Here is a 20,696-nt window from a genome sequence, read left to right as displayed (position 1 = left end):
GGGGGCGAGAGGAAGAGCAGAAAGAGAGATGAGTCTGATGGTTGTGGCCTGGACAACCAGACAATGGAGTCGCCATTCCTGAGGCTGGGGAAGGCGGCGGAGACACCTCCACCCTTCTCAGAAGCCTTCCTGGGACTGAATGCTGCCCCCGCCCTGTCCACTCGCAAAGCACTTCTCCACAGTCTTATTTGTGTCCATGTGTTATTCCCTGGAGTAATCCACGGCCAAATCATTTTACAACGTCTGGGGGCATCTGCACACAGTAGGTGCTCGATAACTATTCTCAGTAAAATCCTGTACAGAATTGCACCTATGATGCTTTAATCGTCTAACAACTCAAGAATGTTCTTTCAAAACATCTAAAAATTATGCTTCGCACTGATTAAGTACTAAGAGGTAATTATTCCATCTCAAGGGTCTTAGAGACAGATGCCGACCCGCCCCCAATCATTCAAACTGCCGAGGAAGCTCTCGTGGGAAAGCCAAGGGCAGAAGACGGGTGTTACCTTGCTGGTCCTCAGGTCCCAAGCTTTCATCTCAGAGCTGAAACCTCCACATACAAAGAGGCTGTGGTCTCTTGGGTGAAATTTCAAGGTCGTGATTCTGAAGCCACTCTGACCGCTGAATAGCTGGGTTCCTACAACACAAAAGGAGAAGAGAGGGCTAGAAAATACTCAAGATGGCAAAATAAGTATCTTTTTTTTTTTTTTTTTTTTTTTTTTTTTTTTTTTTTTTTTTCCCTGCAGCCACACCTGCGGCACATGGAAGTTCCCAGGCTAGGGGTCAAGTTGGAGGTACACCTGCCAGCCTACACCACAGCCACAGCAACACTGGATCCTTAACCCTGAGCAAGGCCAGGGATTGAACCCACATCCTCACGGACACTACGTCAAGTTCTTAAGCCATTGAGCCACAATGAGAACTCTGAAAATAAATATCCTAAAACTCAGATGCCATGTGGCATGGAGCCAAGGGAGAGCATAGCCCCGTTGGGCCCAAGGTGGCCCACGGAGACCTTTTGGAAACTCGACAGCAGCAGCATCTGCCCTCACTGTCTCTGGCCACCTGACCCTGGATTAGCTGAACTCACCCATCTGCTGGGATAGACAAGACAGCTGGATCCACGGACATCACCTTCCAGGCACTCTGCAAACACTGTCCACATCAACTCACTTAAAGCACATGATCACCCCACAGCTTCGCGGTTGAAAAAAAGAAATGCTGGGAGAAATTAAATAATGTACCCCAAACCACATGATTCCTAAGTAGGTTACTTCCCTGGGTGTCTGCAAACCGAACGCAGAAGTCTCCAAAGGGATTCTTTTTAGGATCAGCACCGTACCATCTCACCCTGTGATGAGCCACCAAGGGTTTGCTACAGAGCCCGGTGGGGGGGTTGCTACAGAGCGTGACAGACGGGGTAGCAGCGGCCTCAGTGATAAATGTGTGTGACATCACCATGGTTCAGGCCGCAGGCTGGAGGGGCTGGCGTGGACGGTCTTTTATACACCCCCATGAAACTGCTATCAAGCGCTCCTGGACACCGTACACACGTCTGCACGCACACGCCTGCCTCTGCCGTGGAACATGTCTTCTTTATCACTGAGCTCTCTTAGCGGCGAGCCATAAAAATATCCATCGTTTAGAAATGTCCATCAATCAGAACAGGTCAGACTCGGGGTGCGTGGAGAACAGATGTTTTGGGCTAAGCCCAGGTCTCTTGGCTTCCAAAGCCAGCCTGCCTTCCTCAAGATGGTGCCACAGCCCAGGAGGGACAAACTGGACTGCCTTTGACCCTTGGGAACTCATGCCCTGGACTGATGCAGTGGGCAGTTAGGGACATGAGAAGCCGGAGACCAATACGACACTCGGATCTCAAGCGTCACTTCCTCTTATGGGAACCAGGAAGTGCACTCAGCTCCTCGATGCAGGAGGTGCTCCTGGAAGGCTGCCGCGCTTCAGGCTCAGGATCACGCTTAGTTAAGTGCTCCACCACCTCGCCAGGGGGGGAAAGCAAAGTCATCAGCTGGTGCTCTCGAGAGGTACAGCGGAAGCCTCGATAAATTCAATCTGCTTAGATTCTCGGTCTCCAAACCTGTCTGACAGCACATCCCAGCCGTGAGAAACCCTCAGGCACATACCACCAACACGTGTATGTTTGTTTAAAGCTGCACAGTGTGTGACTGTATCAATATATTAAGAACATGAAAACAATTACCAAAAAAAAAAAAAAAAAGAGAGAATACTTGAAAGGAGACAGGATAAAATAACCAACATTTTAAAATATATTTTAGGAGTTCCCGTTGTGGCACAGCGGTCAATGAATCCAACTAGGAATCATGAGGTTGTGGGTTCAATGCCTGGCCTTGCTCAGTGGGTTAAGGATTCCCCATTGCCGTGAGCTGTGGTGTAGGTTGCAGACGCAGCTCGGATCCCGTGTTGCTGTGGCTCTGGCGTAGGCTGGTGGCCCTGGCATAGGCCGGTGGCTACAGCTCCAATTAGACCCCTAGCCTGGGAACCTCCATGTGCCGAGGAAGTGGCCCTAGATGAGGCAAAAAGACAAAATATATATATATGTTTTTTAATATGCCATTTATTAAGAGTGTCAACAAACCTCTTTGAAATCATTAAACCAGATGAGTTACAATATTTTTAGTGAGAGCAACAGTACTGAATATACTTCCTTTTTCTTTTTCTTTTCTTTTCTTTCTTTTTTTAAGGTAGGCTGTGTCACTCCGTGATTCGAAAGGAGCCCAGGAGGTTCCCTGGTGGTCTGGTGGTTAGGACTCGGTGTTTTCACGGCTGTGGCTGGGGTTCAATCCCTGGTCTGGGAACTGAGATCCTACATCCGACCTCTGCACGCCTCGGGCAAAAAAAAAGGGAGCCCGGTTATAGCTTCAGTTCATGCACTGAAGTGTCAGAGCCCCAGAGCCTCCTTCCAGCGCCGCCAGGACCCCGGTGAAAGATGGTTACCGCTGGGGACATTTTCCACGTTCATCCCCTGCGGATGCCAAGGATTTTGTGAACGTTTTGCTAATAAAGCTCCATTTTCCCTAATGTCAAATAATGGCTCCTCCAACTAACCAGAAGGCATTACTGCATTCTCATATTTTTAACAACCCAGTTCCAGATGTACTGAAATTTTCATTTGCAGGATTTTAAAGCAGATTAGAAAAACACTGTTCCCAGGCTAAGTGCTGGGATTAAAGCTCTTAATGGGTGACACAGTCACATAATTTTTGGCAACCAAAGCTAGAGGATGATAAAAACAAAAACATCCGTTTTTCAAAATGTTTTCTTCACAGTACAGATTTCTTCTCTGCGGAAGCATCACCTTTACCTTGATGGATGATGATTAAGTGCGTTGATTTTTTCCCCCTAATATCTTCTAGGGGGCTACGACTGGCAGTCTCTTGTCATCAGAGAAAATTTTGGAAACACTTGACTTTTCCTAAGTGACGATTCTACTCCTCTTTAAGCTCAACAAGCCCCTTAACTATTCTGTGACAAGATGCGACACACTGAGATTTCCACGGTCATCCGATGCTGTCACCACGCTCTCAAGAGCTGGCCAATTTGGGTCCCAGCACTGACTGTGGTGAACAGCAGCCCGGCTGTCCAGCCTGAGGAGAGCAGTTAAGACCAACGTGGCTCCCTGCCGGGTGGGACGTCGAAAAGCCATTCACAGCTGGAATTACCAATAGCACGCTGTGGCCACAGAGGCAGTGCTTGACACCTGTTCTTGAGTCACAAAGGTACTAAAGAAAGACTGAGATGGGCAAAGATGGGGAAGAGTTGATTCACCACCACGAAATGAGCTGTTCCAACCTCCTACACTTACTAGTATTGCTGTCCTAATGCTCTTCTCTAACTAGTAAAGAACTCTTCTGAAAAGGTATCAGGGGAGTTCCCTGGTGGCTCAGGGGGTTAAGGACCTGACATTCTCACTGCTGTGCCTCGGGTCCCTGTTGTGGCTCGGGTTTGATTGTTGGCCTGGGAACTTCCACTTGTTAAATAAACAAATAAAGGCATGAGGAGTGCTCTGGGTGCTATGTCCTTCTCATTGGATCAACAGGCAAGGAACACTCTCAGGTAAACCAAGACAACTGCTTCCCAAGAAGAAATCCAATCGGGAACTTGGTATTCCTTGTTCTTCCTCTTCTTTTCCTTTCCCCAAACTTGTCTAGAACCCAAATGCCTCCTAGCCTCTTCTGCTACAGCTGGTGGTCAGAAACCAGGCGTGACGTGCCCATTTAGCAGCCCCACCCCCCACCCCGCGCGAGCGTGGAGCAGAGGGCTGCTTGCCCGGTCCCCACATGGCTACCCATGCCAGGGCTCGGCGCGGTACCAGTGCGCAGCCAGGCGCAGGCTTGGTGCCCGCGGTACTGGCTCCAGCCATAGGGCTGCGGGGGAGGGGCTATCCGCACACCCCCTGTGCAGCCAAGGATGCACAGATGCTGCTCCGGCCCCCGCACCGCAAGAAGGCCCGGAGTCTCTTCCCGACAGAAACAAGGGCGCCTGATGCCGACTTCTTGCTCATTTGCAATTCACTGCCAACCCTTAAGTCCAAAAGGAAAAACAAACTCTATCTGCCTGGAGAAAAAAAACTCTCCCTGTTTCTTGGACCATAGCATAGAACCATATGCTTGTTTCAGAAAAGGCAGTGAATTAGCGATGTTTTTCTCCAAAAGTGCAGTGATACAGTCTTGCCAACAAAGGGGAGAAAGAAAAGATGAGAGGAGAAGTGCACGTTGAGCTGCTCAAAGATAACGACTGAACTTTCCTGCTGGGAAAAATGTCCTTCTGACTTGGGTGCGTATCTTCAATCCCCTGAAGAGGCTGAGAAAGAACCTGTCTTTTAAGCACGAAAATTTTGCAGTCAGAAGACAAGCTATAATTTATGTCTTTTGCCTACTTTTACTTATAATAACTAGGCCTTTACTGTCTTTCTTTGTTAAAAGGGTCCAAAACGGAAGGAGGCCTCCAATTTTTTAATAAGCTCACAGACCCCTAATGGGAAATACTAGGTAACACTGTGGATCAGAAGCCAGGGCCCCAGCCGTGGCCGCCCCCCCCACCCCCACCCCCACCCCCAGCACCACGGTCCAGGCAGAGGTGACCCAGCAGGGGGCTTGAGAGGCAGACAGGCCCGGGCTCCACCCCAGCTCTGTCACTGTCGGTGGAGGGACCCTGGGCAGGCCCCTTTCACTGCTGTGTCCCTTGCCCGCATGAGCCTCGGGCTGTCGGGAGGTTATAAGCAGCGTGGTCCAGAAAGCATTCTAGAGGGCTTGGCAGCAAAAAGGGAGTCTCACCGTTTGAAAAAGTTAAACCTCGAGTCATTGACTCCATCCTTAGTTAAACTGAGAGCTAAAACCGAGGGTTATGAGTTTATAACAGCAGGGACTTGAGAGATGAACGATGTTGAGTTTGGCTCTGAGAACACAACGCCCCAGGCTGGCCCTCACGTTCTGCTAAAGAGACATGGATAAAGGCTGCAAAGAGTTATCAGGAAGTATCTGGACAGTGCGCATGAGCCACACGGGAGGCGAAGGTCCTTTCGTGTCAGATTTGCTTCTGCTCTGTAACTTTCCATCAGTGGAGTGCATTGTTTATCACACCCCCTCCTGGGTGACACTGCCTTGAGCACAATGGTTGGCGGTACCTCACCTTTAACCTCGAGACCATCTGGCTTGTTTACATGTTTGTTTATAGAAAATTCCACTTGTTCACTGTAGGCCGCTTATAAGAAATTGAATCTTAAAATATTTAATCCACTAACACTGGCTCTATTGATCTTGTTATAATGAACTCAACCAGTTGAAGAACTGTTCAGACCCTCTTGGAGTTAGGAAAAATTGCTTCTTTTTCTCCTTGAATCAATACAGATACAAATAAACTATAAATTGCCATTAAAGCAAAACCATGTTTAAAACAGAATGCAGAAACTCAATCTGTTCTCCTGACACTCTTATTACTGCTGCCTACCATCAGCAACACTGCTAGCACAGGGCAGCTGGCAGCGCCGGCCAGGCTCCTCCAGGGTCGAACCCTCCTTCTCCAGTGAAGACACCGAGCTCCCCGGGGTGACCACTGCCTGTCCATCCGAACGCCTACCCTGTGGGACCCCTGTCCCCATGCTGGGCTCCAGGTCCCTGAGGGTCCAGCCCCGTTCCCGTACAGGTCAGGGGAACCCAAGTCCAGGTTCCCGGGAGAGAGAAGGGAAGCTCATGCCCACCTCTCCAGGGAGATGGCACCTGTCACCTCCAGGCCTGCCCGGGGGGCGTGGGGAGGCGGAGGGGGGGGACTTGCACGTGTCACGCCACAGCCCCGTGTGGTGGGTGGCAGTAATGAGAGGGTCGGCGGGGCAAACGGAAGAGGTGAGGACCTGTCCAGGGCCCCCGAGCTCAGCCACACCGGGAGAGGCTGGGCCTGGGTGACCCGGAGCCCAGCGCCCTGCCCGCCCTCAAGCAGTTCGTGACCTTTCCTTCTCCTCAGCTTGCTGTGTGCATCACAGACCCACAGGCATGGAGGGGAGACGCTGGCAGGGGGCTGCTGTTGTCGGCTGGTGGTGATTGAGCCTGTGCTCCCAGGCAGGCAGTATATGACTCATTTCGCTAAAATCAATATCATTACACGCATCCTCTGGGAAGTATTCAGCCAGCTGTAAATTTAACCATCCTGACTCAAAGTTAACGAGAAAAGGAGCATACTAACTTTCAAATCCGACTCTGTGAATCAGAAACAAGGGCCATCTTGGCATGCCAGGCAGAGTCCTGGGGAGGGCCTGGCCCGAGTCAGACAGGCCTGCCGTCGGCACGTTCCCTGTGGATCAGCCGGCGGTCCCTGGATCAGCTGGCAATCCTCTCAGATCCATGAGCTCCTAAGATGTGAAATCTGGACAATAAAACTTACCTTCAGGGGCCGCTGTGAGAATTAGAAATAATGCATGTAAGACAGCAAGCCCCAGACGAATGACAGGCCCAACACATAGCAGCTACAACAGCAATTCTTGTAACAGAAGAAATAGAGTAGTTGCTGTCGTTTCTTTTACATCAAGTTTGGCCACGGCATTTAATTAACTAGTCAAGGCTGAGTTTTCCAAAATTAAAAAAAAAAAAAGTTTTTAATTTGCAAACAGAGTGTGTCCCAAAGGCATAACTTAGGTTGGTTTTCTGGGGCTTGGAAGTCACCATGTGGGCAACGAACAAGCCGTAAGCGTGTTTAGGCTCTGGGGTCGGTCAACAGAGCTCGTGTTACCTACAAAGGGAGCCAAACCGCAGAGCAGCTGCAATTAAACACACACAGAGACAAACCATCACCGCTGTGCAATAATGGTAATGAATGAAATAGTGCCGTTGATTAAAAACCACCTTTGATTTATCCAGAGAGTTGGCACAAGCTTAACTAGAAGCGGATGACAAGACAGATGTTTGCGGAGGCGTGGAAGGATAGCTAAGGCACTTTCCAAGGTGTGAGATACGGGGCTGGCAGAGGGCTTGACTCGAGTTTCGCAACGTCTGATTTAATATCCACAACCAGGGTCAGCTTCTCACCCCAAGGCCATATAGAAAGAGGGGGAGACAGTGAGGTTGGGATGAAGACAAACACTCCTCAGAGAGGCAGGGAAGAGCAAGGGTGGGAACAGGACAGGTGCCCAGGATGACAGGACACGGCCTGGAGAGCAGACATGTCCACAAGAGAGCCGGGAAAGGGGCACCGTGGAAGGAGCGAGCCTAAGAGAAAGCAGGACCCCTTTCTGCAGGTGACAGGAGCAAGGCAGAGGAGTCCATGAGAGAGCCAGCAGCTGCCAGGGACGCCCGTCAGCTCAGACCTCACGGCGGGGTGGAGCCCCCTGCAGCCTCCTTGCCTGGATCTAGTGGCAAAACCCTAGGCCCAAAGGAGCCATTACACACTACGTGCCGGCACCGTCAGGAGCTCCAGGACAATGCCTGCCAGCAAGAGGCCCAGTCACAGCCAGCGCCCCCTGTGGGCTCACCTTCCTGGTCAACACGGGTGCATGAGGGACACCTAACAGGGTGCCTCTAACATGTTCTGGGAAACAGTCACGGTACCCGAAAGCCTGAGGATGGCGAAGGCCAGGCCGAGGCCCAGAGGCCCACGACTCTGAAGGCTTAGGCCAGAGAGGGGCCCCGTGCAGCTGCTTCTTCAAGGCCCAGGGAGCCCCTGACGCTCTTCTCCCGGCTTTTCATCTGGAGGCGTCCCCTCTTCCTACACCAAGTGTTGCAAAAATCGTCAGGCAAATGTCTCTCCTGCTGGGGCGGTGGCTGTCGAGAGCTGGAGAAGCGTCCTTCGGCCGGTTACTTAATCAGAGGGCTGAACTGAGGTCAGTCTGGGCACTCACCTCCCAGGGGCCGCCCGGGGGAGAGCCACGCAGGCTCCCTGGGGTCGGCTTAAGCAAACTGTTGGCCCACAGCTCAGAAACAGACATGGCGAAGGCACCCACTCTGAATTTCAACAGTCAAAGCCTCTGCTGGAGCTGCAGCCCAGCTCCGTCCCTGCCGGCTGTGTGGCCTCTCTCAGATCACCCAACACGCCAAGCCTCGGTTTCTGGGTCAATAAAATGGGGATAAAATCACTGCCTCGCAGGTGCCCGTAGAGACTACATACGTCATGCGCAAAGCAGCTCACATCCCTTCTCCACTTCAGCTCCATACAGGCCAGCCAGGGCACCGGAGACCAGGGCACCGGAGACCAGGGCAGCGGGGCCCAGGGCCTGGCCCACCGGGAGCACCTGGCCAATCCGTCACCCCCTTTTCGCTCGTGGCACTTCTGTGATGTGGGTCCCCGATCCTGATGCAAAAACAAGGGAGGCACCAGAAAATCCTTCTTGGAAAATAAGAGAAATGACCATTGACAGATCCAGGTCCCGTTGGCTGCTCCTGGCCATGTGGCATGACCTCCACCCAAAGACCCCCACCATGCGGGCACCCCAGAGCGGGAGGAACCGGCGGGGCTGGGGACAGCAAGGCCATGGGCAGTGGGGTCCGAGTGAAGAGGACGCCCACTCCAAACAAACGCCACTGGGAGGAAGCGGCTCGCACCCAGGCTGTTTGCTCACAGAGAAGCAAAGGATGGAGGAAAAGCTGGGAGGCCCTGAAAGGCGGTCTTCCTGCCGGTCTGCCCCCAGAACCATTGGGGACCATGCGCCACCTGGAGAGCCTCAAGGGATATTGTGGGGCCTTTGGAACTGAGCCCCAAGGCTGCCCTGTCTGGGGAAAGGGCCCAGCAACAGGCCCTCTGGATGCTCAGCAGGAGTCAGGCCGTCACTTCCAACCTCCTGGAGGGCCCCGGAGGGCAGCGAGGGAGCAGGGGAAGGGCAGCCTCTGCCGAGGGGCTGCCGTCACCAGGCGCTGGGAGTACGTGATCGCAGCAGTTCCCTCCACCACCCCACCCGCTGGGCACGGCCGCCCACTGCACAGATGTGGAAACGGAGGTGAAGAAACCTTGCCCAAGGACACCCGGCTCGGGCAGGTGTTGGAGCTGCGTCTGCACCCCATCCATGCTCCTTCGGTCATGCTGTGCTGCTCCGGCATCCGGGAGCTGGGACCAGGTGGCACCACCCGGAGGTCCCAGAGGGGCTGGACCCCCGTCAGGAGAGTCGACCGGGTGCAGGAAGGAGGTCAGGGTTCCCTGCTCGTCCAGGGCCCTGGGGGCTCCAGGGAAGGGACCACGCCCTTTTCGGCCAACAAATGCTGAGAACAAGGCCCCGCCTTCCTCTGAGGCCTCACCAGCCCGGCTGGGGTGACACCTGGGGGGCTGGAATGTGCTTAGAAGGGAACAAGGGCATGCTCTTTGGGGGCTTTTGAGAAGGCAGGACAGCTGACTCACAGAGCAGGCGACACTCAGGCCCTGGTGGAGGCAACCAGCGCTCCCTGGGGCCGCCTCAGCCCAATGCGCCAGAGACATTTTGTTAGGAAGATTACAGACTGAAACGAGAGCACCAAAAACAATTAATCTGTGAGCAGATTTTATTTAAGTGTTGATTCATGGTTGGTCTATAAGCCAACAGCCCGTCAGAACTATAAATTAACGAGATAAAAGGTTGCTGGCCCTCCATGTTTCAGGCCGGGTATTGACGGTTTAGAATCCACAGATTTTTAACTGTATTGATTGAGGACATCAGGATAAACGGCCTTGGCGCCAAATTCCCATTAACGACAATGGGCACCGAGTGACTAATTCCCACGGCGCTGCGGCGAGAACACCCTGCGTTGCCTTCTCCTGGCAGGGAGTTCTAATTAGATTGAAATGAAAAAGCCAAATCACCAAGGGCGGAAAGAGGCAGATCAAGTGAAAAAGAGAACCAGACTCAGTGACGAGAAAGGACAAGACAAGTCAGACCAGGCCGAGAGCCTCAGGGGCTGCAGAGAGCTCCCAGCACAGCCAGGCCAGGTGGGGTGTGCAGAGGAGGCGTGGGGAGGGCGTAGAGCCCCCACCCCTCCCCAGCAGCCCCTGAGGAGCCCAGCCCAGCCAGCAAGGGCCTTAGCTGTCTCATCCATACATGTGCTAAGCAGCTGCTCCGGCCCAGCCCCGGGCAGGTGACACAAAGACCTCCAGGAGATGCACCCCCCCCTCAGGGAGCTCCCACATGAGCCAGGGGGCCGGACACAGACACCAACAACCCCCTCGGCAGGAGAGGCCCCGTGCAGAGGCTGGAGGGCTTCCCCAAGGGCAAGGCCAAACTCCTGGACCCTAATCCCCATGGACAAAGGACATCCAGCACCAGTCCTATATGCAGTTGGTGCTCAATAAGTAACTGCTGCATGAATGAAAGTGGGCCTTCAATAGGTGAACCAGGTGGGGATCCCACTCCCAGAAGGTATGTGTTGGGGGTGGGGCGAAGCCCTGAGGGCAGGGCCACACCCTCCTGTCCCGCCCAGCACACCAGAACTGGGGAGCCCAGCCAGGCCATGTTCCCTCCAGCCAAGTCCTACCACTGACCGACGGGGCAAAGCTGCCCCCGCCCCTCCTGCAGCCCCCCACCCCCACCCCAGGCCACACCCAAGGCGCCGTGGCTACCAGGGAGACCTGCCCGGAGTGCAAATCGAACCACCAGCCTCCTGCTCCAAACCCAGCCACGGCCCCCTACTGCCACCTGCTGTGGCAGTCCCTAACTTGTCGGGCCAGAGGACTCTCTCTGGATGTCTGAAAATGTCAGAAGCCCCCCGACCCCCAATGCTCCCCCCTCCATAAACGCTCCCACACACAATGGCAGAGTCTGGTTAACATCTGTTGATTGAGAAGATAGATCATGACAGAGGGCTGCTAGGAATCCACTAATGTTATCAAATGAACTCCTATTTGATTAACCCGACAGCCTCACCAGCGTGCAAAAAGCACCCGTCCGCACTCCTGGGCGGGGGCGCAGGCACCCGCGGGTACTCAGGGACGCCGCAGCGGGGAGGAGCGCCTGGGCAGTGCACAGCCCACAGGCTAGCAACTGCATGAAGCCCCAGCTCCCATTCCCGCACGCCTAGACCCACCTCCCCCGGCTCCCTGCTCCCCCATTTCCACACACACCACGCGGGTCACGTTCTCACAACAACTCCGTCCTGTCCGCTGAGAACCTACTCTCCTCCACCTTCCACACCCCTCCCCCCATCCTGATTCTGCATCCCCTCATTCCTGCCTCAGCTTGGATTTCGCCTCCTCCTGGAATCCTGACCTCCCAGGCTTGATGTCCTCGCAGCTCCTATCTCATGCTGTCACTGTGCACGGTAACCTGGACTCTCTGCACTTCTTCTTCGTCTTTTTTGTTCGGTTTGGTTTGGTTTGGTTTGGTCTTTTTAGGGCTGCACCTGTGGCATATGGAAGTTCCCAGGCTAGGGGTCGAATAGAAGCTACAGCGGCTGGCCTACACCACAGCCACAGCAATGCAGGATCTGAGCCGCATCTGCGACGTACACCACAGCTCACGGCAGCGCCTGATCCTTAGCCCCCTGAGCAAGGCCAGGGATCGAACCCACGTCCTCATGGATACTAGTTGGGTTTGTTACTGCTGAGCCACAATGGGAGCCCCTGCCTACACTTCTGTGTCCCCAGCAGATGTGAGCTCCTCACAGTAAGATCACAGTCAGGGAAACGCTTTGTTGCAAAGAAAGATGCTGTACACTCAGCACTGGAGGGAGCAGGACGCGGGGCTGCGCAGACGTGGCCCACATGCCCGTGCGCCTTGCACCGCTGCGAGACCCCAAGCGAGTACCCGCTTCTGAGCCTCGGTCTCCTCACCTGTGAGAGGGGACACAGTGGCTGACAGAAGGGACATGTCGTGCACCAGGCCCGTGGCACAGGACCAGCTGCTGACATGACCATCAATCAACCTGGTCACCACCCCTACTGACAGCACTCGGGGTGCAGTCAGAGGAGTGCGAGGCCGCCGACAAGGGCACCCCCGGGCGGCTGGAAGGAGAGGAGGACGCTGGAGGTGAGAACCAACCCGGCTGCAATCCCTCCTGTGTCTCCTCTGAGCTGTGTGCTCAGACGGCCCCCCAGCTCCGTCCTCGCCCCTGCCACAGACAGGACCCCGGCCCCGGGCTGGGGCTGGATCTGTGCTCAGGCAGGGCATCGCCGCGCTCCACGAAGACAGTTCCTCCCCAGGACTTCCCTCTCCTTCTCGTCCTGCTTGTCAAGAGCCCCCTTAGGATCTGGGCAGCACGAGTCCATCTCACCCAAACGCTTTTCAGGGCAGCAGGAAGGCAGAGCTCGACCGCAGGCCTTCCTCATGAGCTGGGGTCATGCCCTACCGCCTTCCAACGGTAGCGAATTGACAGGAATTCTAAACTGATTCCAACCAAAAGACACTGTGATAAAGCTAAATCTATTTCAGTACAAATTGCATGTCAGAAGTTGATTAAAAAGCCACCTCTTTATCCAGCGCCACCGCTTGGGGCTGAGACAACCTTGGGGCTCTGTCCCTGGGCGGCTGGCAGAGGCCCATGTGAACCCTCCGCTGAGAGTCTGGGTTTCAGGCGAACAGCCTGGAAACACACTCACCGAGCACGAGCGGATCCTGCTCCTGCTCCCCCTGCTCTGAAACCACCTACGGCTGGTGGCTGCGGAGCACGAAGAAGCGTCCCCAGGGAGCAAGCCGTCGCCACGGCCAGCTCTGAGGGGGGGCTGCCTGGGGTGACAATACCGAGAAACACACCTGTTTCAAGGTCGGTTAGGTGCAGGGCGAAGTCGAAGCCGCCGCTGAGGATGCGCCGGCCGCAGGGGGACCACCGGGCGGCACGCACCGCCTCGCTATGCAGGAAGTAGGTCTGCAAGCAGCTCCCGGAGTCCACGGCGTTCCACACCTACAAGGCAAAAACAGCACCAGGTGTCATATGCAGCGGGGGGCCTGGGCGTTCCTGGGTGGCTTGGTGGGTTAAGGATCCATCACCATCACTGCTGTGGCTTTGGGTTACTGCTGTGGCGCAGGTTGGATTCCTGGCCCGTGAACTTCTTGCCTGCCACAAGAGTGGCCAAAAACAAAACAAAAACGGGGGGTCGGGGGGGAGGCTGATCTTGGGGGACCATCTCGGCTCCCTTGCACAGGGAAAACGGTCCTCCAGTGGAATTCGATTCCCAACATTTGACCATCCGAACAACATCCAGATGGTAAATGTCTCTTTGTAGAAACCTAACAAGGGCTTGGGGCTGGCCAGCCACCAGAGAGCCCTTCGCAAATTTCTGTCTGGAATTAAGGGAGCCCACAGGACAGCAGCATGGCCTGTGCTCTGCTGCTCACCTACCCAGCCCTTCACACCTGCTCACATCCACGAAGTCCTGCTCAATACTGTGCCGTGGCAAAGATGGGAACGGAATCTGAAGAAGAATGGATACGTGTATATGTGTAACTGATTCACACTACTGTACACCTGAAGCTAACACCACATTGTGAGGCAACCATATAGCAATAAAACGTTTTAAAAAGGAAAGAAATGTTCAAATAATGCTGAGAATAGTCAAAAAGGACCCCAGAGCCAGCTTGAGGGGGCTCCCACTGGCCAAATTTGGGACAATTTGAGCATCAAAATAAATAATGATAGCAATGGATTATAATTCATTGAATAAAGTAAGAAACTATGAGGTTATACTGATATAAGCAAGTAAATGAATAAAAAAAAAAAAGTCCCGCTCTGTCCTCAGTCTGAGCCCAGTCTCGCCTGCACTTCTCACGTCCGTCCCCTGCGACGGGGCTTTCTGAGCCCTGCTGTGGACAAGTGCATCAAGCCAGGCTATCTGCCCAGGTCCTGCTTTAAGACTAAAATCCAAAAAAGAGCCTGCCATACCTGTCTGCAACCAGGCAGAGAGCCGATGTCTGCCTGCAGGGGCAGCTGTCCTTTCCTGGGAGAGGAGGACCTGTCTCTCACTCCTGCGCTGGCTTTCCGCGGGGAGCAAGGCACATGGCAGGAAGCCCTCGGTACCTTTAGTGGCCTCTGAAATGTTTTTAAGCCCTCAAGTACAGAACTGTACACTGCAAGAAGCGAGGCCCCTTGTGTGTGAAAGAGCAGCGTTCACTCGGCAGGAGCCTCGGTGCCGGAGGGGCTGCTTGGGGCTTGCCGTGCACATGGTGCTTCCCAGCAGGATTCTCGAACCTTCTCTCCTTCCCTCAATAAGAGTAAACCCCAAGTGCACCCATGCACCTCCACAAACTAGATCCTAAAGACAGCTTTCTCTGTCAAGACGAGGAAATTCATCCTGCCACATCCTAACAGTCTCACAGTGCAAAGGACCAGAGTTCTGGAAGCATCCTATGATTAAGAAAACATGAGGTTAAGAGGCCCCTTCAAAGGATGTTAAGAGAGTTCAGTTCTTTTCTCCCTTATTAGAGGCCAACAGCTGGGGTTTCAGACTGAAACGCAAGAAGGAGCACCCTTTACATACTGAAATATGGACCGAATTAACGGAAGAAACAGCCAGAAGACTTCAAAGTGGAGCGGGAATTCATGGCAGAAAGGCAGAGCGCAGGGAACCGCTGCTTTTTCAGAACTGTGTATAAGCGTGACTCTCACAGAAAAAAGAAAGTAAAACAAATGGACGAGATACACAGGGTTAACATGTCTACACAGTAAAAAGATGATAATGAACACGAGACAAGCCGTACCTGTGCAGTATGACACCAAGTTTTTAAAACACAAGAAACACCCCCTCACACCCATTAGAATGGCTTCCATCAGAAGAAGGGGGAGGGGGAGGGGAGGGGAAGGAGGGAGAAGACGAAGATGACAAGTGTGGTGAGGACGCGGAGAAGTCGGAGCGCTTGCACGGCACTGGCGGGGACGCAAAGTGGTCCAGCCACTATGGAAAACAGCATAGCTGTACCTCGAAAAATTAAACGCAGAATTACAATACGATCCAGAAACCCCACGTGTGTGTGTGTATACTGAAAAAAATCAAAAACCAGCGTCTCAAAGAGATATTTGCACATCAAGGCTCACAGCTGCATAATTCACAGCAGCCAAAAGGTGGAAGCAACCCAAGTGTCCACGAATGGATAGACGGATAAACAAATGTGCTACAGCTACGTCACACGTGCGTGTGGATGTATACTCTGGATATCACTGTCTTGAAGAGAAAGGAAATCCTGACACATCCCACCACACGGATAAACCTCAGAGACATCTCGCCAAGTGAGATAAACTGGCACGACCACTATGGCCAACAGTTTGGAGGAACCTTAGAAAACTATACACAGGACTACCATATGACCCAGCCATCCCCCTCTTGGGCATATATCCAGACAAAACTTTCCTCGAGAAAGACACAGGCACCCGCATGTTCACTGCAGCACTATTCACATAGATAAGACATGGAAACAGCCCAAATGTCCATCACCAGATGATCGGATTAGGAGGATGTGGTATATATACACAATGGAATACTACTCAGCCATAAAAAAGCACAAAAGAATGCCATTTACAGCAACATGGATGGAACTAGAGACTCTCATCCTGAGTGAAGTAAGTCAGAAAGAGAGAGACAAATACCATATGATATCACTTACATCTGGAGTCTGGTATACGGCACAAATGAACCTTTCCACAGAAAAGAAAATCATGGACTTGGAGAATAGACTTGGGGTTGCCCGAAGGGAGGGGGAAGGAGGGGGAGGGATGGGGAGCTTGGGGTTCATAGATGCAGACTATTGCTTGTGGAATGGACAAGCACTGAGATTCTGCTGTGTAGCGCTGGCAACTCTGTCTGATCACTTAGGATGGAGCATGATAATGTGAGAAAAAAGCATGTATACATGTATGTGTAACTGGGTCACCTCGCTGTACAGCAGAAAATTGACAGAACACTGTAAACCAGCTATAATGGAAAAAAAAATCATTACACATATAGAAAAAAAAAGAAATAAGCCAGTCACAGAAAGACAAAAGTTTAACTCCCCGGATATGAAGTTCCTAGAGTAGTCAAAATCATGTGAGTAGAAAGTAGAAGTGTGGACTGTGGTGGGGGAACTGGGCTTGATGACAGGGGACAGAGTTTCAGTTCTGCAAGATGAAGAGCGCTGAGATGGGTGCTGGGGACGGCGGCACCGCAGTGGGAATGTACTTAACAGAACCGTACACTTAAAAATGGCTAAAATGATAACTCTTACGTGTATTTCATCACAATTTTAAAAACACATGAAGCAAAACTCTATCATGTTTATTTATGTACTTGTAGTAAGAGTATAAAAATACACATGGAAGGGAGTTCCCGTCGTGGCCCAGTGGAAACAAATCTGACTAGTATCTGTAAGAATGCAGGTTCGATCCCTGGCCTTGATCAGTGGGGTTAAGGGTCGGGCACTGCTGTGGGCTGTGGTGAAGGTCACAGATGCGGTTCAGATCCGGCGTGGCTGTGGCTGTGGTGTAGGGTGGTAGCTGCAGCTCCGATTTGACCCCTAGCCTGGGAACTTCCATGTGCCGCAGGTGTGGTAAAAAGCAAAAAGCCAAAGCTGAGCTCCTGGGCTTCTTGCCCTCAGACTTGCTTCTCCCGTCATCCGATGCACCCCAGAAACTCCTTTTCCCCCGAGGCTTGGGCCCCAAACCTAGGGGGCTGTCCTGGACTCTCTCGCCCTCCTATCTTGCTTCCAACCCGAGGAAATCTTGTGGGTTCTAACCTGCTGAGCCACCGTGGGAACTCCAGGAGCTCGGATCTGAAGACAGAGCAGGCAGTGAGATGTCTGAGTGTGACGTCCAGGAGGGAGGTCCAGGGTGGCGGCTGGGCTTTGGAAGTCCCTGCCACAGACGGCCTTTTAGTCAGGAGCTGGATGGGCTCTCCAAGGGAATAAATGTAGAAGACAGAGCAAAGAGGAGGTGGGGGACCAGGGGGAGGCTCAAGAGAAACCAGGAAAGGAGTCTGAGAAGAGGCCAACGATGTGGGGAGACAACAGAAGAAGGGTGTCCTGGAAAGAAGAGCGGACGGTGATCAGCAGCCGCTGATAGGTGGACTGGAATGGGGGGGGAGGGGGGGAGAGGAGGGGGAGGGGAGGAGGGGGAGGAGGGCGGGGGAGGAAGGGTGGACTGTAATTCTAATCAAAGAAAGAGGAGACCTTGAACTCTGTCACACCAGTGCCAAAAGCAGCAGCTGGAAAGGTCTGGATTCTCCTGGCCAGGCCTCCTGAATCGGCCACGGAAACGTGTTTAAGGAAATCCATCAATCTGTAAACTGTCCGATATCCCCCCTCTGCAGTGAAAAATGCGTACCTGGCTCCCCTGCCTGATATACACACAACGATAGCGTCAGAATCAGTGTAGACCAGTCAGCCACTTCTTCAAGTACCCAGGGTGAGGGAAGGAGAATCTTTGCTAATCGCTCTCCCTAATTGAATTTAATGTTCACTGTCAGGTTTTAAAGATTAATTCCCAAACACCGTGGCAGCCTGAAGTGTGTACCTTTTTTCAATTAAGTAATTAGAGCTCCCAATCTGCCTTCATGGAATTAAGGAGTTAAGTCTTCTGTCAAATGTGCCAAGATGACTTGAGGTATTAACTGGAGACATTCTATGTGTCCAACAAAAGTCAGATTTAGAAAGAACATGACAGGCAAAATGTGCTGTCGCTGGCTCAGCCCACGTTTACCGCAGTTTCCGTGTCCCGGTTACGGAGCCGTGGCCCCACCAGGCGCTCCTCGCAGTGTCTCCTGACTTATTGCTTTAGCCACAGGTCATGTCCTTTCTGCCTTTCTGCCTGCCTTTTGTTTTTGTTTATAAAACAAATACAATCTCCTTATAAAATATTCAAGTTATACAGAAGTGCGAAAAGCGAAATCCCACAGGAATCAACAGGATTGCTGTTTCTCTAATAACAACAGAAATAAGTTTGCTCTGCAAAAAAATTACCAGAAAACAAACAACAACCACAAAAACCAGAGAAAGATGAGAAAATAAGAGTTGGCCATCATCCCGCCACCTGGAGATAGTGGCTGTCAGACTTCTGGGTGAATCTTTGCCTCCCATTTGGCCCCATCTTGCCAGCTCTTGCTTCGAGGACCCTCCCAGTTCAGCCCTGGCTCCTGGCCTCCTCTCCACCCTCGACAGCTCCTGCTGCCCCAAGAGATCATTCTAGAGACCACTGCCAGGTGCCCGGTGCGCAGCACAAGCCTGGGCAGCCAGCGCCCAAGGCTACACCACCATCTGCCTGCAAAAGTTTCGGGAATCCCTCAGCGGGGGGTGGGGGTGGGGGTGTTCAGGGGTTGGAAGTGCATTGAATCCACAGACCAATTTGGGGAGATGTCTCAACAATATTGAATCTTCCAATGCGTGAACAGGATATATGGCTCCTTTTATTTAGGTCTTCTTTAATGTCTCTAGGCAATGGTCTATGGTTTGGTTTGGTTAGGTCTTTTTAGGGCTGCACCCGCAGCATATGAAGCCCCCAAGCTAGGGGTCAAACTGCAGCTGCAGCTGCCAACATACACCACAGCCATAGTGACATGGGATCTGAGCCTCATCTGCAACAGCTCACAGCAACACCAGATCCTTAACCCACTGAGCGAGGCCAGGGATCGAACCCACATCCTTTTGGATAACTGGTTGGGTTCATTAACTGCTGAGCCATGACAGGGACTCCCAGGTTTATAGTATTTTATGAAAAAATCTTACACACCTTTTGTCAAATTCATCCATAATTATTTCATGGTTTGATGGTACTGTAAATGGTATTTTAAAATTTTTAATTTCGGGTTCTTCATTTCTAATACATAGAAACACAATTAATTTTTGCATGCTGATCTTGAATTCTGCAGACTTCCTAAACTATTAGCTCTAGAAGTCTTTTTACAGATTCAGTAGAATTTTCTACATAGACAATCATGTTGTCTGTGAATAAAAAAAAATTTCACCCCCTCCTTTCCAATCCAGGTATCTTTTATTTTCTTTTTCTTGTCTTAATGCATTGGCTAGACTGCCCAAAGCAATGCTGAATAGACACAGTGCGAGAGAACACCCTTGCCTCGTTCCTGACCAAATGTAACAGTCTGAGAAAATTATCTTCTATTTCTAGGTTGCTGCCGAAAGTTTTTATCAGGAATGAATGCTGGATATTGTGAAAAGCACTTTCTGTATCTCTTGAGATGATCATACACTTCTTCTCTTATAGTTCATTAATATGCTGAATTATATTGATTTTCAAATACTAAGCTAAACTTCCATTCCTGGGACAGATCCTACTTGGTCATGATATTATTAATTAGTTAATGAATGACTAATTAAATATTGGGTTGATGTGCTAGATGTCATTTAAAATTTTTGCATCTATGTTCGTGAGATATTGATCTATCGCTTTCTTCTCATATGCTGCCTTGTTCTTGGTTTGGTCTCAGGGTGATGCTAGCCTCATAGAACAAGTTGGGAAGTGTTCCTTCCTCTTTGATTTTCTGGAAGAGTTTGAACAGAATTTTCTATTACCTTCCTAGGACTGCTGTAACAAAGTACCACAGACTGAGTGGCTTAAACAATAGAAATGTATGGTCTCGTGGTTCTGGAGGCCCAAAGTCAGAAATCAAGATAGGCTTGGTTTCTTCTGAGGGCTCTGAGGGAAGGATTGGCTCTTCTCTTCTTGACCTGTAGACAGCTATCTTCATGTTCATGTGGTGTTCTCCTATGTCTGTCTGTCTCTAAATCTCCCCTTTGGAAAAACATACCAGTCTTACTGGATCAGGGCTCATCCTAAAGACCTCACTTTAATTTGATTTTCTCTGCAAAGATCCTATGTCCAAATACAGACACGTCCTGAGGCACTAGGGGTGAGGAGGCCAAAAGATACATTTTGAGAGAGACAGAATTCAACCCAGAATGAACTGATACTACTTCTTCCTTGAATGTTTGGTAAAACTCACCAGTGAAGTCTTTAAACTTTTCTTTATGGGAAAGGTTTTTAACTATGAATTCAATTTCAGTAATAGATGCAAGGCTTTGGAGGTTATCTAAATTTGTGAGTGTGCTTTCATTGTTTGAGTCTCCCAAGAGATTTATCATATCATCTAAGCTGTAGTCTTCATTGGCAGAAAGTTGATCATAACATTACCTTAGTACTCTCTCAGTGTCGTTAGAATTTATAATTGTCACTTCTCTCATTCCTAATATTGGTAATTTGGATCTTTTTTATTTCTGAAAAGTGGCTAAAGGTTTATCACTCTCATTGATCTCAAAGAACCAGCTTTTGGTTTCACTGATTTTTCTCTCTACTATTGGTTTTCTA

General features: G+C 51.5%; 1 protein-coding gene across 13 annotated transcripts in view; it reads right to left on the bottom strand.

Annotated features, from left to right (window-relative positions):
- Positions 1-20,696, bottom strand: part of WDR25 (WD repeat domain 25) — a 146,096-nt gene that overhangs the window by 46,878 nt on the left and 78,522 nt on the right. For all 13 annotated transcript variants that reach the window (XM_021099728.1, XM_021099727.1, XM_021099716.1 and 10 more), the window contains 2 exons: positions 13,169-13,316; positions 507-637 (listed from right to left, as the gene is read on the bottom strand). In XM_021099728.1, coding sequence (XP_020955387.1) covers positions 507-637; positions 13,169-13,316 — 279 coding nt within the window. The remainder of the gene's footprint in view (positions 1-506; positions 638-13,168; positions 13,317-20,696) is intronic.

This window comes from Sus scrofa, chromosome 7, assembly GCF_000003025.6.
Source record: "Sus scrofa isolate TJ Tabasco breed Duroc chromosome 7, Sscrofa11.1, whole genome shotgun sequence".
In the NCBI taxonomy this organism is placed as follows: domain Eukaryota; kingdom Metazoa; phylum Chordata; class Mammalia; order Artiodactyla; family Suidae; genus Sus; species Sus scrofa.
The sequence above is the reverse complement of the archived record's forward strand: the minus strand, read 5'-3'. Positions and strand labels throughout refer to the sequence as shown.